Source organism: Neofelis nebulosa, chromosome 3 (assembly GCF_028018385.1).
Source record: "Neofelis nebulosa isolate mNeoNeb1 chromosome 3, mNeoNeb1.pri, whole genome shotgun sequence".
In the NCBI taxonomy this organism is placed as follows: Eukaryota; Metazoa; Chordata; class Mammalia; order Carnivora; family Felidae; genus Neofelis; species Neofelis nebulosa.
In genome coordinates this window covers 173,576,013-173,601,485 of record NC_080784.1, presented here as the reverse complement: position 1 = coordinate 173,601,485, position 25,473 = coordinate 173,576,013, and the positions used below count along the sequence as shown (strand labels likewise).

Sequence of the window (25,473 nt, the reverse complement as noted above, 5' to 3'; positions counted from 1 at the left end):
TTTAATATTTCAGAAAAGCAGATTGTCATTTTATTTGGTGGTGTCGAACTTAATGATTTTACCAGATATGTGGGGGGTTGAGAGAGGCATTTAGGTATGTTTAGCCTATCTTGCTGGGTTGCGTATTTAAAGGACTGGGCTTCTCCTTTTCTCAGGCTGTCTTTTGCCCTTGGCAAAAGCCCTCCAAAGTGAAGTGCCAGGACATGCTATCATATTGTTTGTTGTTGGACTAACCCTGCTGCCAGGAACGAGACAGGAAAACAGGAGCCAAGCTCAAGGAGAAGGCTGCCAATCTCCTTGGAAGGAGGAGAGTGCCATCTTGTACGTTACCTATTGTTGCTGTGATTGGTGTCTCTGATATCTTTGCTCCCAGGGATGGTGCTGAGTGATAGTCCTCATGCAACATGGCCAGAGAAGCTGTTCAAGGCTGTCTGATGACATTTAGGTTTAGCTTTGAATTATCTGTTAGGTGGGTATTATGGGTTGAACTGTATCCTTTCAAAATTCATATGTTTAAGACCTAATTCCTAGTACCTCAGAATGTGATCTTACTTGGAGATACCATCTTTACAGAGGGAATGGATCCTAACCTAATACACTGGTGTCCTTATCAAAAAGGGAAATTTGGACACAGAGCTGTGCATAGAGGGAAGACAATGTGAAGAGACTCAGGATGAAGATACCATCCACAAGCTAAGAAGAGAGGGGCCTGGAACAGATCCCTCTCTCACAGCCTGAGGAAGGAAACAACCCTAGATACCTTCCTTGATCTCAGGACTTCTAGCCTCCAGAATGGAGACAATAAATTTCTGTTGTTTAAGCCACTCAGTCTGGGGGCGCCTGGGTGGCTCAGTCGGCTAAGTGTCCAACCTACGGTTCGTAGGTTTGAGTCCCGCGTCAGGCTCTGTGCTAACAGCTCAGAATCTGGAGCCTGCTTTGGATTCTGTGTCTCCCTCTCTCTCTGCCCTTACCCTGCTCATTCTCTCTCTCTCTCTCTCTCTCTCTCTCTCTCTCTCTCTCTGTCAAAATAAATAAATGTTAAAAAAAATTTTTTTTAAACCACCCAGTCTGTGGCACTTTGTTAGAGCAGCCCTAGTAAATCAATACAGTGGGTATAAATCAGTTCACTGAGCTGTGTGTGTTTAAATCTGTGAGTGTCATTTCATGTACCCTTCCCAACAGCATGTATTATCATATATTATAACCACCCAATATCCAGCACAAGGTCTAACCATGTAGTATTAATGTTTGTTGACTGAGTGAATGATTATATCAAATCTATGATGTTCCAAAGCTGAGAACTTTTTAGTCATTTTGCAAAAGCACCACCCAGTATTCCCTGTAGAGGTATCTCAGAGTATGCCCAGGTGACGCCTCCTTGATGTTGCCTATTTGCTCCCCTAGTCTCCCCCTACCCCAGAATAAAGGAGGGACCCCACCTATATCTAGTTCTACTTTCACCATCAGTAGAGGCTTCTCTTCCAGTCAGGCCAACTTCCCTCATCTCAGAGGGGCTGGTTTAGGAAACGTGTCTGTGTTTCCATCTCAGTAAATTGCTCAGATCCTGGATGTGAACAAACCTTCATCCAAAGTTGCAAAAGGCGATTGGCTACCTTAATCCCATGGACTTTCTGGAAGGTACACCATGATGTCAAGGAGCCCTGCTTTTTATATAGTTGTATGAGGACTCAGATGTGACTTCTCCCATGTTAGGTACTATGGGGATATAGCCCCTGCCCTCAAGGACTTGCAGAATAGCAGGAAAGACAATAGGACACATGATTGCTATAGTATGAGGCAGCATTTATGATGAGTACTACATTAGAGATACAGGGGAAAAGGCTACCAGGAAGCAGAGGAAGCTTATTTTGGCTGGGACAGCCAGGAAAGAGGAAACTCCTAAACAGAGTTTTGACAGAGGGAGATGGAGGGAGACCTGTTCTGTGCAAGGAGACCATGCACAGATTCAAATCCTCAGAGTAGTGGTCAGGATATTCCTAACACCTTCCCTTGTAAAGTGAGCCTGAAAAGCTGACGTTCAGTGAGAATACATGGTGTGAGTGAACCAGTTAGCTACAGGCATCCTGTGTTCTCATTGCGTGGAGCCTCGGCCAGACTCTCAATAAGTATTTTGAATATCACCAGTATTGGTAAACCAATACTTCCTTTTCTCTGAGTTAGAACTTTCTCCTCCCTTCCCCATCTTCCTTATTTCTTTTCTTTCTGCAGAACTGATTATAAGATATAGAAGGTACATATTTGAAGTTCTTACCTATAAACCTTTCTTGATTTGTTTCTGATTATAAATGCAATAATGTTTGTGAGAAAAATAGTGAAAACACAACGTTTATAAAGAGAAAAGAATTTTAAAATTCTCCATTAATCCCATTCAAAACAAAAATCTCCTAGCATTTTGGTGTCTTCCTGTCCAAACTTTTTGCTACATATATACATTAAACATATAAATAGTTAGAATCATATTTTATATATATTTTTGTATCCTGCACTTTGCAATGAAAGTTAAACCATGTGTCTTTTCTCATGTTATTGAAAATATTAGTTACAATAGTTATAAACATACTCCATAATGTGGATTACTATAATGTAATTTATTTTCCTGTCGTCTTACATTCACGTTGATCAGTTTTCATCACTGATACTGTGATGAACATCTGTCCTCATTTCTAATTATTTCCAAACTAGATTCCTAGATTCCTTTTCATCTTTTGTCATCTCCCCTCTTCTTTGATTAGATCCTTGTTTATGATTCAAGGAGCAGAGAGTATATAATTTCAACAAAATAACTTCCGAGGTGATTCTGTCAGGCATACCCCTGTCTCCCCCAACTTTGGTTAAGAACTGCAGGATTGGGGTGACTGGGTGGCTCAGTCGGTTAAGCGTTCGACCTCAGCTCAGGTCATGATCTCACCGTTTGTGGGTTAGAGCCCTGCATCAGGCTCAGTGCTGACAGCTCAGAGCCTGAGGCCTGCTTCAGATTCTGTATCTCCCCCTCTCTCTGCCTCCCCTCCACCTCTCAAAAATAAACATACATTAAAAAAGAAGATGAAGAAGAAGAAGAAGAAGAAGAAGAAGAAGAAGAAGAAGAAGAAGAAAGAAGAAGAAGAAGAAGAAGAAGAAGAAGAAGAAGAAGAAGAAGAAGAAAGGAGAAGGAGAAGGAGAGGAAGGAGAAGGAGAAGGAGGAGGGGGAGAAGATCTGCAGGATTAAGGCAATGAGGTCACTCTGTGGCGAGTGGGAGAAAATGTGAGAAGGGTAGAACCATGATAGAGGCCCAAATAATTGTGACATATCTTTTTTTCACTGAGTTAACTTAATCATCTAAGCTCCCAGTGTTTCCATGTAGAATTCACAGTCAAAGCAGCCAACTTTATTCTTCTGCCTTCCACAAGTTTCCTCCAGTTTCTAATCTGGAGGGGAGAGAGAAGCTCGGGGCAGTATCTGGCTGAAGCTCAACTTTGAAAACAGAATTTGCACAGTATTTTGAATGTGGGTTGATGATGAAAGAGTCAACTGGGTTCTTCATGCGATAGAAGGTGATCTGGTATCATGCAGAGGGAAGGAAGGGAAGGAAAGAGGTGACTTGGCTTGGCTTTTTAAGACTTCTTGCTCAACAAGAGCACAGGTCAGTGTGAGGATACGTGACTTTTTGATATCAGACAGATTATCTCATTGCCTGTGATCAGAGTCCCCGTTTGTAGCGCTTAGGACTTAGGCTTTTGTTGAGGCTGCTCCCGGTTCTAATGTTCTACCATTTTCTCGGCACTCATCTGGCACACAGGCCTTTTTTGAGACAGCAACTCTATTTTTATAAATCATTTGTAGCCTAGATGTCTCCTGGATCACTCTGTCCTTTGAAATTCAAATAAAATTGCTATCACCAAGTGCCTCTATTACGAAATGAGAGCAACTGAAAAGAAAAAGACTGAGCATTTCACTTGAGCAACCAGAAAACAAACAACAGAGTAAATCAAAGAAAGTAACAGGGGGATGAATTGCTTGCTCAGAAATAAGTACTGAAATTCAAAAGTAGTCTTTACCTTTCTGTTGCCTGTATCATTACAAATGAAATAGACAAAAATCAGAAATAAATACAAATATAACAAGAGTTGGTCAGTAAAACCAAAAGCTGTTGCTTCAGCTATATGTAAATATCATGGAGAAGACTCTTGTAGACTCATTAAGAAAACACCATTCAGCTTTAGGCACAAAAAAGGTACTCACAGATATGGAAGAGATTCAAGAAGTATAATAAGAACTAGCGGTACTTGGGCAACATGTGCCTTTCTGGAGATTCCAGTGATTATTAACAAAATGTGGGCACACTTTATTGTCGTGAAAACAACGAACAATCTTCGTCTTCCAGCCACAATGCTGACAGGACAACGATCAGGCTCTCTAAATAACAACATAAAGTTGCCCAAGACTAAACAAAGCTTTTGAAAGGTCTGAACACAAGGCAGTCCCTGAGACTTACTAAATGTATAGTAGGTTCAATGTATAGGAAATGAGTTTCCTTTGAATGTGAACGGCACATTTGTGTCAGAAAGGATGAGACATGTTTGTGCAGCTGTTGTTTGAGAGCCCTGTCAGGGGAAGACTCACAGATGAAACATAATTACTACCTTATGTTCTCCCATTTCCTTATAGCTTGTTGAGTTTTGCAGCTGGTACTTCTATTTAATTTGCTCTGTGGCACCCTGCCCTTCTTATTTGCAGCCTTCGGTTTTCTGTCTTCAGGTGCTGAGTTTCATTTTTCTGGCAGGTGGCAGAAAGGTTAAGGCCATTATTGGGATTGGATGCATTTCTTGAGTGTTTATTTGTGGGCTATTTCAGATATTAAAACACTTTGGAAACCTACTGTCATTAAGACACAGCAAAATAACTGTAGCTAATGGTTATTGAAACTTTCTGTGTTGCAAGGAGTATTCTGAACACCTAGTATGTACTAACTCATTTAATCCTCCCAACTGCCTTCTGGGGAATAGATATTATTCTTTTTTTTTTTTTTTTTTTTTATTTATTTTTGGGACAGAGAGAGACAGAGCATGAACGGGGGAGGGGCAGAGAGAGAGGGAGACACAGAATCGGAAACAGGCTCCAGGCTCCGAGCCATCAGCCCAGAGCCTGACGCAGGGCTCGAACTCACGGACCGCGAGATCGTGACCTGGCTGAAGTCGGACGCTTAACCGACTGCGCCACCCAGGCGCCCCAAGGAATAGATATTATTCTTATCCCCATTTAATATTTGAGGAAACCAAGGCACTTAGAAGTTAAATAGCTTTCCCGAAGCTATACAGCATAATTAAGATTTAAACGCAGGCAGTTCGGTGCTAGAGATTGTACTCTTAATTATTACATCATTGCCATATAATTTTGATAGAATGATAGCTTGGAAAATATTGTTTACACTTTGGAGTGGCAAAATCTAAGTAATTTCCAAAATTAAAATCTTGTGCGTGGCAAAAGACAACATAGATGAAATTAAAAGACAAATGAAAGACCAAGAGATACTTTTGTTAAATATATAAGACCAGTTATTGATAACTTTAACATATAAACATTTTTCTAAATAAGTATGAAAAAATAAATAAATAATTTAATAGAAAAAATAGGCACAAGATATAAATCTGCATTTCAGGGAAACAACACAGATGACCAGTAAATATGTGAAAAGATGTTAAATCTCACTAAATAACATGATAGCACTTTTCAGCTGGCAAAAAGGAAAAAGACTTATAGCATCTAGTGTGTACAGGCAAATAGGCACTCATACATCACTTGGAGACTTCTCCGGAATGCAATGTGATAAGAGCTACCACAATAAAAAATATATCTACTCTGAAACTTTGCAAAGTCTCTCTTCCTGTCATTCCAGGAATATTTAATTGCTAATGCACAATTGCATGCAAGTGTTACATTGGTTTACACAAGTATAAATACCAATTTGCAGTACCACATTGGTATTTGCAATATCAAAAAAGTGAATTTGCATCAATATGGACTAAAATGATTATGGTACTTCCATATGATGGAATACTATGCTGTTTCTTAAAGGACAAAGTTAATTTACTTGTAAAGATGTCCCAGACATATTGATTGGTTAAAACACAAGTAAGTTGCAAAACAATATGTCTAGCATGACTCTATTTCTGGTATAAAGAAAAATGATATGCAATATATATATATATATATATATATATATATATATATATATATAACATAAAACATGCTAATATATGTACAATATTGCTTCTAAAACTTGTTCCATATTGAGAAATACAGCATTTCTACCTACTTTTCTGGGGATTTGAGGAAGCTTTTGCTTATTATAAGCTCTGTTTTCAGCTTCCACTGAATGTACAGCCTTTTGGAGTTTCATTTAGGCTGTTTTTTTACTCTGCCTTGACCCTTTCCCCTTGATTTTTTTAAAAACCTGCTCATGCCAGGCTATTGTGTATATTAGATTTTTACTGGGAATTTAGTAACATCAGGGAATTACATTGCAGCAGAGTACAATAGGTGAATTAATATTTAATATTAATTATCTTTATTCTTAAAACTTGTTTGGTCAAATCTTAGCCCCCTTCTCCTCCCCAAATAGTCATTGGTGGCTGTGGCTTCTCACCATATTGCTAGCACCTTCTCTCTTCAACCTTTCTGTTTTCCTTTGCATGCCAGCCCCAAACTCCCAACTTTCTGCTCATTTCTTCTGGATAGCAATTCAGTGATATTATTGTCATCCCTCTTCTAAAAACATTTTTGTGAGTAGCTTATCTCATAAATTAATATGTCAATTAGCATTAGTTTTAACTTATGTAGGACAGAAAACCCTAAAACAATAGTGGGTGTGCAAGATAGGAGTCCATCTCTCTTCTTATGCGGATGAGATCCAGAGATAGGTGCCACACGGCTGGTGTGGCAGTGACTGACCATCAGAGACCCAGCTTCCTTCTATCTTGTTCCTCCAAGTTCATCTCATGGCTTTCATCTCATGGTCCAAGTTGGCTGTTCAAACTTCAGTATCTAAGAAGGAAAGAATGAAGAAGAGAGTACCTTTTCCTACTAAGGACATTTCTGGAGGTTGCCTAAAGGCTGCCCACACCTCAGTAGCCAGAACAAAGCCATAGGACTATATTCGGTTGAAAGGAAGGCTGGGACATATTGCCTTTATCCTGGACTGCAGTGTGTTCAGTTGAAAATTATTTTCTATTACTCAGGAAAGGGATTTGGGGGAATAACCAGCAGTCTTGGCACAACTACCAATGTTTATCTTGCACACAAGGAAAGGCTTTTCAGGCTGAGGCAAGAACGTGCACAGAGGCACACGAGAGTGCTCAGTGTGGCTGGAACTGGACATGTGGTGGCGGACAGGGCTAGCAGGGTAAGCAGGAGCCATGTTTGGAAGGGCTTTGAAAGTCAAGCTGGGAAGTTTGAGTCTGGCAGTAGGGAGTCAAGCATATTCTTATATTTGATATTAATTCTTCCAAGGATTTATATTGCATGTCTATATGAGTTATTTAATGTTTTTTAATGTAAAAATTGTAACCTATGAGGTCCAATATTTAGAAAATAGAGGAATGGATAAAAACAATTTATTGGCACCCTATCTCCCCAAGACAATTTCTGTTAATGGTTTGGGTTTATTTCCTCACAGTCTTTGAAAACGTTGTTGTAATCATTGTGCGTTTATAATCCCAAGTTGTTTTTCTTTTTTCTTTTATTTTCGCATAATCCTAGACTATGAGAATCTCATGTGGCCACACTGTCTTCCTAAATATTATTTTAAAGTAACTGTATAATATCCCAGTAAAATAATCTAATAATTTCTTTTTATTTTCCAGCTTTATTGAGATCTATTTGACATATAATATTGTGTCTACCTAGCCATTTCTGTATGACACTTTACACTGTTGGCCATTTAGGCTGGGCATTTGCTAATTTCTTTTACATTTTGTAAGATGTTGATAGCTTCAACTTCAAATTTTTGTTACGTGTTACTACATCATTAGAGGACATTCAGTTGCAAGTAATGCAGGCAGATAATTTTCTCACATAATAAAAGTTAAGAGGTGATGAGTGGGTCAACAATGTTCTGGTTCTGTGTCTCTGTAGTTTTCTTGCCTTTCCTACTTGTCCTAAGATGGCTGCTGTAGCTCTCAGAAGAGAGTATTCTCCTATGACAACACCCAAACATGAAAGGAAGGCATGCGCTTTCTGACCACGTCTCTATGATCTAACTGGAAAGGAACATCTTTCCCAGGAGCACTCAAGAAGACTTTCCCAAATATTTTATTGGGTAGAACTGGGTCACATGGCTACCAAGAGCTGCAAGGGAAGCTGGGAAGCCAGGAACTAAAAGATTTTCTTTCACTGTCTTTGACTGGATGTCATGATTCATCCCTTGATTTGGGACACTTTGCCCATTCCCAAATAGAGGTTCTTTTAGCAAGGAAGAGGAAATAGCTGTTGGGCAGGTAGGCATCCAAGCTAACAGTTAACACTGGGACTTGTAGTGGAGACAAGGAAAGCCACAGAAATAGTTTTTCAGGTAACATTCTCAAAACTTGCCCTGTATTGCTAAATGGGTTAGAATAGAGAGCCAAGCCCTCAGAATACAGTGCTGTGATTTCCCATCACTTTTTTTTTTTTACATTGAAACCACACCTGCCTTTTCTTTTTAATAAAAAATTTGCTGCAAAGCAAAAATGGAAGTGAAACCAATTCCGTTAGACAATCACTAATGAGAATAAAGTGTATGTTTATATTACTTTATTAACAACAGCTTGTAATGTTTATCTTTCTGATTATAGAATTAACTCTGATTGTTAAAAATTTGCAGAGTACCCAAAATGAAAGAATTAATAAAAAATTATCTTCAATTTGACCAGAGACAATCACTATTATTTGATGTAATTATTTTCCATCCTTTTAGACATGAATATATTTTTTCATATAAAATTAGGATTTAATTGTACAGATACTTTAGTTTTGTATCTTTTTATATTAACAAATCTATGATCCTTTTAAAATAACAGATTTTCTTGATTTTTTACATGTCTCTCTTCTATGTATACCTTTTACTGTGTTAATGAATCAGTTTGAAATGTAATTTGTTATCTGAAGGGGAAAATGCTGTAGAAGTTAATTGATCTAGAGAGTTCTCTCACTCACTGGCTGTGTGGCTTTATATAAGTTGCTTAACCTTTCTGAGCTTCAGTTACATATAAAATGAGGTTGTGAGAATAATAATACTGGTTTTTGCTATTTTACAGTGATCTTTTGAGGATCAAAAATGATAATATACACACAAGCATTTTGTAAATTGTAAATTAATCTGAAAGATAAAAATTCAAAGTTAAAAGAAAAGTTTGTAACTTAATGTTTTCCTTCCAAAGCATTAAAAACAGCCTCATTATTTTATATTTAGAAGATTAATTTAAAAGAAAGGAATTACAGAGAACAAAAACAATCTTACTTTATATTTTGAATAATAAACACCATGGGAAAAAAATAAATACCATCGAGATAGGTTTGCTCAAAATTATAAAAACCATTTTTTTACTTTTATAATAATATTTGATTCTTCTTACAATAAAATCAATAAGTAGTCCTACGATAAAACTAAAAAAATATGTAGACAGGAAAGTAAAAAAGGAGAAAAGAAAATCCTTTATAATCCAATCATCCAGAGGAAAGAAATTATGTTAACATTTTAGTGTAAACCATTTTGTTTTTGATAAACACATGAAAACTCAAAATTTTTACTATGAAATGTTTTAATAGAAATTTTGCTTTTTAAAAGGTTTTTGTGGTTAAAAAAGTAAAAAGAATAGGTGTTTATGATTAATCTTGAAATTTTATGTATAATTTTCAGTATCATTTAAACAGAAAGTGCTCATTAAGGAGAATTTACAAAATTACTCCCTTTTCTCCTAAATGATTAAAACACTGCACAGCAATAATAATTTAGGTAATAATACTAATAATAGGAAGAAAGTAGCAGGTTTAACTTGAAACCAACTTTTGCAATCGTTGACTGCACTTGTCACAAACATGTTTTCCTCTAATAAAGCATCAAGCATTTCCCACTACCTCTTTCTTTTTGAGCTCAGACACTGCATAAGTTTCCCGGAAACCTTGTTCTTTTATTTCTGAGTATGCCTTTATCTTTCCCGTGAGAAGATAAAGCTATTTGATAGCTTAGGATATCTTTCCCAGCCATGGTTTCCATTTTAAAGGAAATTTAAGACAGAACATCTAAGGGCGTAAGTGCAAAAACCTCTGGAATCCCTTGTTTTTGGAGACTACAAGGAAGTGGAATTTGCATCTGGTTGGAATCGTCTAAGACTATAGAGTCTGAGTGATGAGGAAGATGACTTTGCAAGGTTCAACTGTGGTTCCGTCATTGTTCTCTGAGAATCAACTGCTATAAAATCACTGGTTATTATGCAAAACACATTGCAGCTGAAGCAGTGACAAGGTTTTATGAAGAAAACTTAGGTAGACTTGCTCAATGCAGATAAAAACAACAGCAGTAGTTTTCTATCTGGTTTATATAAATACTATTCATAAATATAGAAAATTTGGGATATACAGAAAAGGAAAGAGGAAAATGTAAAAATCACTTGTGTCCTGTCACCCGGAGGTTACCTCTATTAACACTTGTAAGTGTATCTATAATAGTTGAATTCAAATTCAAGTTTTGTATTGTACTTTCTTCACTTAACAGTATATTGTGAGCACTTTCCCGTATCATTAAATATTTTTTGATTTACAGTGACCTGAAATGGCCTGCTTCTTCAGATGGAGCCCCTAGTAGCAAAGAAATGACCTCAGGACCTCCCAGAAGAAACTTGATGCTTCTAGTGCCCCACCTGTCTCTTTTGTTGTGCCCATAACTATTTTTCCTGATAAGCAAGGCCAACTGGTGTCAAGTCTCAGCTGGATGACATGATGTTCTTTTTTTTTTTTTTTTAATCTACGGACCAAATTGCACTTTATAAATAAGTACAAACATTCACACAGATGTTTCGAGCTTGTTCTGTCCATGAATGTTGCATCAGTAGTAAAGTGAATGGAATTCACAATTTTGCTTAGTTGACTCAACATTTATCATTTGAGCAGTGGATATTTCTAAGACAAGAAGTTAATTGGTAAGGAAGATGGAATGTTAGTCTGAATCTGGCTTCCCAAAGCTCTGGCCAAATTATTCCAGATTTGCTAACAGATCAAATGTAACATTTTTTTGTTGAAATAAACACCAGTTTAAGGAATATGCTACTTTCTGGTGAGGTTAAGGAGGTCCCCAGCTGATTTTTTTCAACCATTTTTAATGTGTGAATGGAATCTTTTTTTTTTTTTTAAATTTTTATTTTAGAGAGAGAGCATAAGCAGGGGAGAGGGGGAGAGAGAGAATCCTAAGCAGGCTCCGTGCTCAGTGTGGAGCTGGAAGTGGGGCTTGATCCCATGGTCTTGGGATCATGACCCAAGCCGAAGTCAAGAGTTGGAGGCTCACCGACTGAACCACCTACGTGCCCTAATGTGTGCATAGAATCTTAAAACAAAAAGGAAAACGGAAAACATGAAATTACATTCATCTAAAGCCAAATCTACACACAAACTGGGCATTTGTGCAAACAAAATTTTAAACTGCTCTATGTAATTAAAATACCACTGGTCATTTTATTTTCAACCCATAACATGCCCTGAATTCCTTGTGTTTGTTATTTGTTCCTGTACAATCCATTTTATTCATTTAAGAGAGCCACCTGATCAAATTATGAACTGATAAGCCCTATCAATTCTAGTTTTGTGTAATTTTCAGAAGACAGTAATGTGCCTCTTCTATAAATCAGTATATATCTGTTAACAGCTTCCAGAACTGTATTCAGTAGTGCATATGGAGCCATTTTTACACTTGTCCTTCACATTGTCAGTACCATTATTCAATAGTGGCTGAAATTCCTCTGGCCTACTTGTATAGTGGTAATAGCTAATAAAAATAGCATCTAAAAATGACTATGTCTAGCATTCATGCCTATACACTAAGAGGAAATGAGAGGCATCTTAGAAAAAAAAGACAAAGGAAACAACCATTCTTTAAGAGCACAAGGCACAGGGAGAGGGTGAAGGAAAATATTTCAGGTATTTTTTGGGGGGGATGAGAATAATGATGACTTTTGAAAATCAGTCTTCTTGGGGCGCCTGGGTGGCTCAGTCAGTTGAGTGTCCGACTTCAGCTCAGGTCATGATCTCGTGGTCTGTAAGTTTGAGCCCCGCGTCGGGCTCAGAGCCTGGAGCCTGCTTCGGATGCTGTGTCTCCCTGTCTCTCTGCCCTTCCCCCGTTCACGCTCTGTCTCTCTCTCTGTCAAAAATAAATAAACATTAAAAAAAAATTAAAAAAAAAAAAGAAAATCTGTCTTCTTCAGTAAGCCATGTGAAATTCAGGCAAATAGGCTGGGAGATTGGCATATCCGCCTGGAATGGGAGACCTTCCTAATAACCAACATTTAAATGACATAGCTGTATACTGTAGATAAGGGTACTAAAGATATTGGCAAAATTCAACTGGCTACCATTGCAAAAATGGTTTATAGAATCAGGCCATGCCATTTATTGCCTGAGCAATCTTGAACCAGATACTTAAGCTTTCTGTGCCTTGGTTTCCTCCTCTGCAAATGGGGATAACGATGGTACCTACCTCATACTTGTTGGGATGATTAAGTAAAAAAAAAAAATGTGTATAAAGTGCTTAACTGGCACATGTTAAATGCTCAATAAATGGTGGGTCAGTGTGACCATCATTATTGTTATTATGAGTTGGTTAAAAAGGTCATGGGAGCAGAGAATAGAAAGCTGAAGTACAAGGCAGCTTTGTGACACTGTCTTAAAAAGCTCCTACCACCTTGGATTTTTCTACTAGGTGTTTGGCTTTGGTCATATTTCTCTCTAGATGTCAGCAGTCCATCACAAAATGACTTACAAGGATTCAGAGGAGAGACTCAGGGCAGAAAGGAGGAGAAGTAAGCAAAGTGGAGGGTTGGAGCTGAGAGGAGAGTACCCACAAGTCCCCCCTTCCAGTCTGGGAGGGCTGTCTCCCAGAGCTGGGCAGTCAGATCTCCCTTGCCAAAGTGGGCACATGAGGAAGCAAGTCTTCCAATGGTGAGCAGAAGGCAAAGTCTCATTAAACCTGAGGACGTATGCTGATGTTAAGGACCATTAAACATTAAAATCACTATTGGATGTTTTAAAAAACAGACTTTACCTCCCTCTTCTTCTGGCTGAGGTCTTTCTTAACCTTCCTATTTGAATATGCATCTTGCCCAAGCTTTCTATCCCTCTTTCCTGCTTTTTCTTCTTAGTAATTAGCACACTGTAACATACTATATTACTAATTATGTTCATTGCTTGTCTCTCCAGTAGATGCAAACTCATAAGACCAGGCTATTTTTGTGGTTGTTATTGTTCCCTGCTGTCTTCTGAGGGCCTAGCACAGTGCTTAATGAATATTATAGCTAGTGTTCAATAAATATTTGTTGAATGAGACAAGAAAGGAAAAATTTCACTTATCTTAGGTGAGTGAACAGTGTAGTGGATGAACAGATGACCTCAGAAGGCATGTCTGAAGATTCTGTGATTGTTTTGATTACACATAAAAAATAAAGCACCATTAACAACTTGATTTTAAAATTTCTACATCCTCGGGGCACCTGATTGGCTCAGCTGGTAGAGCATGTGACTCGATCTTGGGAGCCCCACGTTGGGAGCAGAGATTACTTTAAAAAAATTCTAGATCCTTTTAAACTGTTGAGACAATAAACACATGATATTAGAATCCTATCCATGATGTGTAAGCTTGTATGACTTTATTCAACCAGAATTTGGGCACTGGCAAAGCTTCTCAAATTATGAAAATTAACACTTGTTATTCAAAGAGGGGATAGAGATGGAGGAAAAAATTCCAGAAGGCAAAAGTCCAAAACAAGAGTGGCTAATAATAGCCACCATGTTGAGGCGCCTGGGTGGCTCAGTCAGTTAAGCATCCCACTTCAGCTCAGGTCATGATCTCGCACTCCGTGAGTTCAAGCCCCGCGACGGGCTCTGGGCTGATGGCTCAGAGCCTGGAACCTGCTTCCGATTCTGTGTCTCCCGCTCTCTCTGACCCTCCCCCGTTCATGCTCTGTCTCTCTCTGTCTCAAAAATAAATAAACGTTAAAAAAATTAAAAAAAAAATAATAGCTACCATGTTAATTTGTGTCTCCTACATTTCAAGGACTTTACAGCTTTTTTATAAAAATCCTTCCAAGATAGTTCTTATTATACCTATTTTCCAGATGGGACAACTAGGGCCGTATCCTTGCAATTAAATGGAGATGGAATTTGAATCTTGCTTTGTCTTAATTCAAATTTATACTTTCTCCAAAATGTCAGATTACCTTTGGGTACAGACTTCAACCTGTTCCCTCCAGAACTGTGCAGGAGATCTGTTATTTTGAAGAGATGGCAAGTTAGCACTCACTGGTCTCTGCTTTATAACTGAAACGTTTGCAACCCCCGCTCCGAGCAGGTGTGCTGAGTTGCAGTTACCCTGTGATGTTTGTGCCCAAACTGAAGATCCCTATCAAGGCAACGAGTAAAATATGAATGTGAGAAGAAGCAGTGATGGCCTTCTTCCTCTTTTTTAAACAAACTAGAATTTCTGCATCAGAATGAATGTTGCGCCCTTTGCAGGGGTCCCATGGGAGTTTATGCACTTGACCCAAAGACACTGCTCTTACATCATGTCTCAAGCTCCTCTTCTGGATTTGCTCTGAACCCGAGGCACATTCTTTTAAGTTTCTTCAATGATAGCAAATCTTTGTCCTTTTCAGGTGGATTTGATTTTGGGAGACAGCCCTTTGGAGCTTCAGCCAGTGGATAAGGTGGGTGACCAAGCCAGATTATATTTGGAGTTAAAAACACGTTGTGAACAGAGGGTAGTGATTTTGGTTTTCTTTTGTAGTTTGTTAAACCGTGTCAGGAGGATATTGTAAACGTTTCTAAAAGCGCTTTGACTAATGCCTGCAATGTCGGAAAAGTGCATCAACTACCAAGTGACTGCTTTGCAGGATAATGGTCATTTGACTACATTAGCTCTGTTCCAACAGTTAAAAAAAAAAAAAAGTACCATAACTTTAGAGCCACAGCTTGAATGATTACTTTGGGTGCTATCATCTTCTGCAACAAGACCCTGCATTGTTATGAATTATGGCTTTGCAATAAAAAGAACCAGGATGTAAATGTTTGCTAGATAAACACAGTTACACAGGGCAAACAGACCAGGATAAAAATGGCAGTTGAGAATCCGGAGAACCTAATATTCACTAACACAAAAAGCAGCATGTTGCATTAAAACAGTTAAAGAGAAGATAGATGATGGGAAGAACGGCGGGGAAATGATAGTCTTTATGGTTATGGCAATAAGAGAGAAGCTAGAAGATGTTTGAAACGATATTCTTATCTGGTTAAGGTGGCTGTTGTTTATAACGAGTTAAAATGTGCACGGAAGAAATTGTTCATGTGATTTCTAGCCTGTGGTGTTCCTAAGATATTTTAATATGTAGAATTTTAAAGGGTATTTTCTATGAATGTATTTTACACTGATGTATTATACATCAGAATTAACCTCTTTATTTTATGAAGGGCTAACATTTTGCAATCCCCATCATGAAATCTCTCAATCAGAAGGATACGTGTTTTGGTTTAATACAGTTATCACGCAGTGGGGAGCTGGGTAAAAATAATTACAGTATGACCAATGCCCTGGGTTTCAAAGCATTCAGACAAGGTTTTAGTACCTATATCCATCTTCAGAACCCACTGAAATATTTTATCTTATTAGGTGGCATATCACAGATGAGGGTCTGTGTAAACATTAAAAGCTACCCACTACATCTAAATCATTTCAGTTAATAAGCTAATAGTAAGAAGAAGGAGAGGCATCTTACTAACCAAGGGCAGAAATAATTTAGTAAATGATTGATATCGCAAGGTCTGCAAGATTTTACTATACATTACGATTACCATTGTCATTAAGAGTCCTCTTGGGAATAAATGGCAAAATGTGTTTGCAGTGGGCAAAAATACCACTTATGCCTGAGTTCAGGGTATACAGACATTTGTCTTATTATTTAAAAATCCTCAATAAAAGAGGCCCTTGTTCTTAGGAGACTGTTAAAGAGAAAATAAACTGTTCTTCTGCCATATCAGAGGGCATTTCAAATGAAGGTGTTTTGAGAAAGCAAGTCTTGACCTTAAGCGGATTGTGTTTGCCTGGGAATCTCAGAGGAGGGGTACCCAAGAGAGGAAAAATGGACCCGTGGCCTGGGGGCTCTGGCTGAATCTCCCTCCCCTCAGTGGCCCAGCTCTCTCTATTGGCGTAAAGAGCCAGGACAGCTGGATGGGGTAAAACTTTTGTCACCTTTTCATAGGCCATAAAGTTTCATTTAGCCAGCTGAGGTCTCCTTGTCTGTAAAACATGTTTTAAAATGTTTACCACATAGAGTCATCGTGAGGATTAGATGAGAGAATCAGTCTATCGTTCAGCAAATGGTTCTTGCATGACTTTTCAGTGCCTAAGATACACCAGTGCGCAAGGCCAGGCCATAGGGCTCAAGGGCCTCAGTACTAGACTTTATAAGACTGTTGGTGAGGGCTCTGGCAATGTCAACATGGGTGGTATGGGAGCTCATGGGAGGTGAGTTCCTGGAATATGGCTTATAATAGGGTCTGTTCCCTGCTAGGAGGCCCATACCCATAGCTGAATTCCCCAGGATTTCCCCCACCTTGGGCCCAAGTCATCAGAACTGACGCCCTGAGAGGTTTGGATGTGTGTGTGTCTGTGGATGTGTGGTATATATGTGTATTTTAAGTCATTTGCTTCCACCCCCAACAGTATCCCTGTCTATTAACAGAATGAGGGGGAGAAAGAGGGAAAAAGAGAGATTGGGACAGAACAAAAAGAGAGATATCCAGGAAAGGAAGAAAGTTAGATAGCTCTCCCCAACCCCCTCCCACCCTTACCACGAAAATAACCGTCTAGGATTAAACTCTATGTGAAGATTAGAGGTGTGGGAGAGACATTAGGAGAAACTGTTTCTCACGTCAAGAACAGGAGGAAGCACAACGCCTATATGAGAACACCGGAAACGACAAATTACACACACAGAGTGAGCCAGTCCATCAGAAGAAGAGGGGTCAGTCAGGGAGCCAAGCGGGAAAGGGCAGTCTTGCAGCCAGACCCAGCAATGCCCTTCCCAGCACCGTCCAGGATGCGACGGGAGTGCTTGGACCCGCATACACACCCCACGTGGCCTCACCCTGGGAGTATGCGTGCCCTTTTGTGGAAAAATGCACAAGGCCTGAGGCCTCATGCTTATGGCACCTCTTGCTTTGTGTCTCAAAGGGCAGAGTCTTGCCTCACCTTCTCCTGCAGGTGCAGGGGGGTTGTCCATGCAGGCCACTGTCCCTGCCCAACTCCTCCACTTTCTCAAAGGAAATGGGGACACAGAAAACCCCTAGGTCTCTTGCTGCAAGTATGACCAATTTTGAAGTCACTGCTGCCCCGATTCTTTTAGAAGCTTGGATGAGAAAACTCTTCTATCCCCAATTTTCTGAAGGAAATCTGAAATTGATCTTCATCTCTGCACTAATTTGGCACCTCATAGCAGTGCCCGGGGATAGTGCACCCTGTATTAACCACCCCCTTCCGGCACACCCTCCCCTACTTGCACCCTGGGATTGCTTTTAGTCAAGTGTTTCAGGAGATGAAATCAGCCTGCACTGAGAAGCAATGTAAGGAACCACCTTGCAAAACTTGTCACTGGCTGTGTTTAGCGTAAAGACGGTGTTTCATTTCAGCCATTATGTCCTCTCTATGAGAATTCAGGGGCTGCGTTTCTCTTTAGTCTCAGAAATAGTCATTTTTATTGAGGGGCACTCAATTTTTTATGTGGAAGAATTTGTTATTTCATATGGTTGCTTAAAAGCTTAGCACCACATGGCATATCTTTTCTGTATCAACCTCACCTCTGGTTTTAGAATCTTTGTCTTCATTTTTCCTGGCCTCATCTTTTCATTTCTTATTTTCAATTGGTTTTATCTTGCTAAGGTATATGTATCCTTACAAGCTGCCCTAAATCTTTCGATGAACAAAACCAGAGGTAAGTAACTAAGGTATCCACAAGTTATATGTTCTACTTATCTAATAATATCATGGCGGTGATCTGGCTTTCCACGGAGAATTTTCTAGAAGGAGATAATATACTCATCAGAGAGCTCAAGGATCTCACCCGGCAGATTGAGTTCTTAGTAAATGGACACTTACGTTCATGTAAGGGTCTCTTATGGGCTTAGTGATGGTGTGTCCCTCTCTGAGAATGCCCGTCTTGCACTGTTTATTCCTGCCACTGCTGAACACTAGACATATTAATCCTCTTCCACTCCCTTGAACACAGCAAACTCTTTCCTTCATCAGGGACTTTGGACATATAAATTATCTCTGCTCGGAATGTCCTTCCTCCTTTTCTCTCCACACCCCTCTTTCTCATCATTAGAGCAGTAGCGGCACATTAGAATGATTGAGGGTGTGTGTGTGTGTGTGTGTGTGTGTCTTATTAATACCCAGGATCCAAATGAGACAAATTAAACTGAAATCTCCAGGGGTGGAGCCTAGGTACTGGTATTTTTTAAAAGCTTCTCAGATGATTCTAATTTTTAGCCAGGACGGAGAATCACGGCTGTAGGTCTCAGCTTAAATGTTAGCTTCTTACAGAGGCCCTCCTTGGCCACCTCTAGGACACAGACATTGTCACGCTCTCCAGCTCACCTTCTTCCCTGATTCCTTTGTAATAATCACTACAATTTGTAACTGTTGCATATATTTGAATGTTTTTGTCCCTCATCCTCCACCCCTCAATTAAGACATAGGTGCTGTGAGGACAGAAAATATATCTGTCTTGGTCTTTGTGCTTTTCTTCTTGGTCTTTGTACAGTGTCAGGTGCATAACAGGATTCTGAGTCTACAGTGATGAGGATGACCCTCAAATAATACTACTGTTCTGTGGGGCCTCCTGGAAGCCAGTGAGGCTCCCTGGAATATTATGAGAGAATCCATATCGATGCTCAGTGGCTAATTTACTGCCAAAATGGTTCCACACACTTTCCTCTTCCCTGACCCCTGTGTGCCAGGATTTTTTCAAGTGAGATCTATAAATAAATCCTCATTTGGAGCATCTCTTTTATGTCTGTGTCTTCCTTTATTTGATTTTGACCATTGTGAGTGAGAGATTCCAACTTGTTCATCTTTGTGTTCCCACCCTACTCCAGCACCCGGCACTGAATCTTACACATAGCGGGGCTCCATAGCTATTTGTTGACTTGAATGGAGTTGACTTTATCTTTATGGCATGTAGATATTCTGACCAAGATTTCACCCTGGGCAGTAGCATTTATGACTATCCAGAGACTTGAGGCATGGGGGATCGTGAGCACATCATGAAAGTTAAATTTGTTGGTCTAGGCAACTTCACCATAATCTAAATGCAGATGGTCTCTACACCTGGATTGCACAGAAGGACAAAACAAGTAAATTTGTGTTTGGAGGCAGATAATGAAACTGTGAGGAGTCTGAAAACAACTCAGTCACCTACCTCATAACACAGGTGCTGGTCCAAAAAAGGATAAATTCATTGTGGGGCTGCTTGAGCTTTCGATATGGCTGAGTCAGTTCTTTCTAAATTATTATTTGATAGTTATTAATAAATCAAAGCAAACCATCCACCTACTGTTTTCCCTCCACAGTTAGTATGTTCACCAAGTTGACGTTTATGTTCTAAGGTACTTTTTTCCTAAGCTTAAATTAACTAAGACCGGTTAGAGGAGTGGACATTTTTTTTCTCCTTTCTTCTGCTTTATTTCATTTCCTTAAGGAATCATCTTGGTTTTTCACTCTTCCTTTCCTCAGTTTTACGTAGGTGTTGTGTTGGTGGGAAATGGAAAAGCCTCTTATCTGGGAAAGTTTTCATATTGTCATGGAGAGAAATGCATGTGCGCGCATGCGCGCACGCGCGCGCGCGCGCGCGCGCGCACACACACACACACACACACACACGCTCATAAACCCACACAAATGAAATCCCCTCTTCAGAGGAGCCAGCTACAGGAAATTGACTTATGCACAGGAACTTGCTAATCTCTATTGTCACATTCGGATTGTTCCTGCCACCTCAGTCACCACGCACATTAAACCCAACCATCTTGGGTTGGATTCTCTACCAGCTCAACTCTTATAGTTTTGGTTCTTCCAGTGTGAATCAGCTATATCCTTGGGGAGGAAGGAAAAGTTGATCCCAGAGGAATTTATAACAGCGCTTGGGCAGCTTTTGCTTTTACTTACCTGCACTGAACAAATTAACTTCCGGAGTCAGTCATTTTGGTGTCAAGAAATTTCTTTGGCATTCTACAACAGGTAAGACTTTTGCTTCTTTAAAAATAGTTCCTCGGTGTCAAAAGAAATCTCTCCAATGTATTTAGCTTTACTCTAGGCTAAACACAGTAATTATCTTTTTCTATAGTTGTAAAGTATGGTACCATATTATAGGGGAACGGGGACTTGCCCTGGTACCCAATCCCCTCGCCCCGCCACGAACCATCCTAAAAAGATGCATATCATTTTTGAAACTTTACAAGTTATAATAGTTGGTTTTTGGTTATTCAGATATCCTCTTAGAGAATTCATATGTTTATTATTGACTATGACTGAGTTCAAATATTTGGGTAGTTGAAATATCACCCTATGTTTGATAAGTAAACTTAAAGATCCTCTCAGTTGTATAAATAAGAGCTTTAAAACGTTCTAAATCAAAAAAGAAACCAACCCAAATCCAGATGATGTGGATTTGGAGCTGGAATTTCTAGCTTGTCTGTTTCACCTATTGCCAATGCTTGAGTCCTCTTCCTACAAGTGGTATATGAAGCATAAGTATTTATTTTTAAATTAAATTGAATTAAATTAAATTTAGCTTTTGAGGTGGTTTGATTTGGGGACATGCTATGAGGTACCATCAATAGCCTGGGTTATAGCTAAATGAAGGTAGAGAAATCACTAGTTTAAGGTACTTCACTAAATGAAAGTTGCCATTGAAATATTCAAGCAAGCAACAACTAGTCAATAATCATTTATTGGTTCCGAGCTGGTGCTGTGGAGGATATAAGAAAAATATAAGGAAGTCTCTATCCAAAGGAACATATAATCTAGTAGTCATGGCAAGAGGTAAAATTCAGAGGGGAATTGAGTGATGACTGGGGTTACATGGGTGGTAAGTTATAAGAGTTCCAAGAAAGGGGGTTTGAGGGTAAGAGAGAATGGTCTGGAAGACATGGCTTTGGAAAAACATGAGATTTGAGTAGATGGAGAATGTGGAGGTTAATTCACATGGGAGGATTGTGTGGGCAAAGGCACAGAGGTGAGACTGACGAGATGAGCAGTCCAGTTGAGGAGACTGGCCCTCAAAAGAGGAAAATTTGTTTTACATATTGGCAGGAAATAAGCTTGGAAAATTCAGGTGTAGACAAGTTATAGAGGACCTTGAGAGGCTGCTGAACAGAACTGACTCCATTCAATAGTTTTCTAGTCTTCTTATGCCATTAGGCTCCTTTTCTGAGCTTTCATAGCACTCACAGAATTCCAGGTGAGTGGGAGCCCAGAGATCCCTGAGTCTTTTCATTTTGGGACTACTTTTTATCTTCTACTTGCCTTCTCTTTACTGTCTTCCTTTACCATACCATTTATGCTAGGAAAGGTTTGTGTGGCTCAGGGATCCTGTAAGACCTCCATTTCTGGTTACTACAGGTCAATCATCAAGTATTAAAGTGGCCTTCCTCTTAGGAGAATGATTTGGTTGACCAAGCAAGCCTGTAGTCTTCAAAAGCCAACCCAAAAACTCCATGAAATATGTGTTACTTCCTTCACATGTCTGACTGAGATGCTATGGATCTGCTGGTGTTTTTTTCCTAATGATTTGGAGCACTTTTTTTTTTTTCTTCTGAAGTGTGAAATATTTGCATCCATATAATAGCAAAACTACAGTATGGTGAATAAGAATCCAGACTTTTGGAGCCAGATTATCTTGTGCTGAACCTGGTGTTATTGCTTCTGAGCTGTGGGAACCTAGGACACATTACTTCACTTCTTCAATCCTCAGATTAAAAACAAAAATCTGTAAAGTAGCTCCAATAACTGAAAATACCTATGTCAGAGTTGTTGTAAGGATAAAAATGAAATATAAATGTGTGCAGCATTTAGCTTAGTGCCTGGCATAAAATAAACTCTGAAGAAATGTAGCTATTATGATTGTTACTAAGACTTGGCTGGGGACACGAGAGTGAAGATGATATGGTGTCTGGCTGGGAACGAGATAACTGCAAAGTAACTCTTTTAATGCCGGTGCTCCTTTCAAAGGAAAATGGGGCTGATGGGTGAAGGCTGGAAATTAATATCTTTTGAGCACCAAGTATGTAATAGGCATGGGGTAGTCTGTTTTATAGCAATAATATATATGAAAAAAGGAAAACAAGATTTGAAACTGATTTTTAAAAAAAAAATTTTGATGTTTTCATTTATTTTTGAGAGACAGAGAGAGACAGAGTGTGAGCACTGGGGAGGGGCAGAGAGAGAAGGAGACACAGAATCCGAAGCAGGCTCCAGGCTCTGAGCTGTCAGCACAGAGCCTGATGCGGGGCTTGAACCCGCAGACCGTGAGATCATGAACCTGAGCCTAGGTCGGATGCTCAACCGACTGAGCCACCCAGGCGCCCCAGAAACTGATCTTTTAAGCCGTTCCATATCTGATTGTCAGACTTATAGGACAACTATCTGAGTGACTGCTGTGTTATTTGTGGGCATCTGTGGCTGATGTTGCTTCCTGAATGCTTTGGGTGGAATTTTAGAGGTGTTTGGCATTAGAGGCAGAGAGTGACTCTCCTTCCTTGGCCAGCTTAAATTAAATTATTTTTAATTTTATTGTATTCTAATTTTAGTGCTAGCAAGACATAGCCAAAAACCATTTCTATTCAAAAGTTGTGACCATTTTGACAAGGAGTACCCAAAGTACTTATCTGGATTCTAGATGCTTGGATGTGGGTGAAAGCTAAGATTGAAAAACGTCTTGCTTGCTCGTTCCACTCTCCAAACTAGAGAGTTTTTTTTGGGGGGGGGGGGAGGTTAGTAATCCCCCTTTTAAAAAATGCAAATATGGCCAATATGTTCATTATGCAAGGGATTTCTCAATTATATGTGCAGATTACCTTGGTCAAATAGTAATATTGTTTCCCTTCTAGAGCCCCACTAATAACAAAAGGGAGGAAGATTTGGGGTTTTGTGTATGCAAAGGGGTGGGCCCAAGTCAAGATAGGGTGCGAAAGGGGAGCATGACAGTGGTGGGTGCTGGGATGGGGAGTGCAAAGGAGGGCATCTGAGATGGAAAGGGTGAATAGAGGCAGGTTCGTGCCAGAAACAAAGGCTCCTCCTACGTGGCTTTTAAATCATTTGACTCAAACAGCTGCTTGAAGTCCCAAGCAACCTCTTGGTATTTTGCTTAAGAAGATGTACTGTTCTCTGGATGTGGACAGTTGTTCAGAGATAATGTGATTTGTTTGGTTCTGGCCTGGAATTATAGTTCCTAAAGCTGGCTGGACATCAAAACCACTTGGGGAGTTTTTAAAAAACTAGCACTTCCCAGGTATCACATAGAAGCCCTGAGATTTAGTCCAGGAATCTGTGTGATAATCAATACAAACCCTTTCCCCCAGGTGGCCTGGAGGCAGTTGCTCTATAGGTGAGCATCTGAGAGTCATTAATCCAGAACTCTTCTACTAGGGCACCAGGCACCAAGATGATAAGTTACGTAAGTGCTGAAATGGTGCAAAATGATCCTCCCACTGTTGTGATTAATCTCGACACAAGTAATTTCTGTTGTTTTCAATTTATTTCTTAGGAGAATTCCTGGGGATGGGTTGACAGAGTTAAAGGTGTGAGCATGTTTAGAGTTTTCATCAACCATATTTACATTTTTAACGCTCAAGTGGTAGGGTGCCACTTTCAAAATTCTATAGTGTTAAATACACATGGAGGCTGTTCATTATTACTCAGGGAAAGCCCAAAGAAAGGAATTTGCTTTCAAGGGAGAAAGTGCCAAATCATTCTTCCATTTCTCTTTTCCAGTAAAACAACACTAATGAATTACGTTTGGAAGAAAATTTCAAAGTATTACAGAACGCTCAATTGCTTCTTAGAGCATAAATTGGAGTCTTCTTATCTCTACATTTAGTTTCTTGTAAAACTGTAGTCAGCAATGACCTCTTCCCCATTTCGTAGAAAAGAAAACCAAGGAAGAGAGTGGTTAAGTAATATGCAGTATGGTTCTCATCACATTTGCCATGAGAACTGAGTATAGTCATCTACTCAGTCATTGTTCGAGTTAATAAATAATTGAGTAGTTGCTATAGGTGACCCCGTGAAAAAACACTAGTAAATGAGTCCACAAAGAGAGTATTGTCCCAATTGGGGGAGGGTGGGTGGAATTAATTGACTCAGATAGACCTCCTGCTCTATTTTTTTTTTTTGCATTATGCTTTATTCATCATATATTTGCATAACTTGCTAACCTAAAAGCATGGTTATTGTTTGTGACAACAGATGGGAATAGGATGAATTTTCAATGGCTTCGATGAAAAGAAAAAGCCGTGCTCTTACAAAATATCAAGTGAGATATTTGTAGCTGTGTGCGGGAGCCTGCCTGCATTTGTTTGCAAGAGCTGCCTGTAATATTTCCAGAAATTTTGCAAGCCAGTTGTTGAACACAGACACCAGGAAAAATTAAATTCTATAACTCACAGTTAAACATGTTATGTTAAAAATAAAGGCAATAAATACTCAAAACTCATTACTTCCTTTTTATTTACTACATTTTACTATTATTTATGTCCTTGAACTTATTTCAATAATAGTGTGCTACTGAGGATCTCTTTCCAACTCTGCATCAAATTCGTAGCTTGAAACTGGCCATGGTAGGAATATTTACACCATGAAAATTGGCGAACACCATAAATCAGGCTCCCCATACTTTTTTTTTTGAGGAGAGGCTGTTAAACATTTTATCAGCATGCCATCAAGGAACTGTGTAAAATACAAATATGGCAACTTGGCAATGTGTCAAGAGCCATTAAAACGCGCATACACTTTGATCTCTTAATTCTATCCCTGGGAATTTATTCTAAATAAATAATTCAAAGAAGGAAAAAATAACATGCAGGAACACATTCACTGTATTACCATTTATAACAGCAGAATCAGAAAATAACCTAACTAAGCAATAATGGTTCTGGTAGCATTAACCCCATGGAATACTTTGTAGTCA

The 25,473-nt window shown here is 39.2% G+C and overlaps 1 protein-coding gene across 4 annotated transcripts in view; it reads left to right on the top strand.

Moving 5' to 3' along the window:
* The window catches only part of N4BP2 (NEDD4 binding protein 2), a 156,279-nt gene that overhangs the window by 98,226 nt on the left and 32,580 nt on the right, over positions 1–25,473 (top strand). For 2 of the 4 annotated variants that reach the window (XR_009259624.1, XR_009259625.1), the window contains exon 18: positions 10,797–14,940. Coding sequence is in view for 2 of the 4 variants with exons in the window: in XM_058722789.1 (XP_058578772.1) it covers positions 156–192 (37 nt within the window). In the remaining 2 variants the exon portion in view is untranslated. Of the gene's footprint in view, positions 1–155; positions 2,476–10,796; positions 14,941–25,473 lie in introns of those variants that run through there. The other 2 variants (XM_058722790.1, XM_058722789.1) reach the window with 2 other exon arrangements.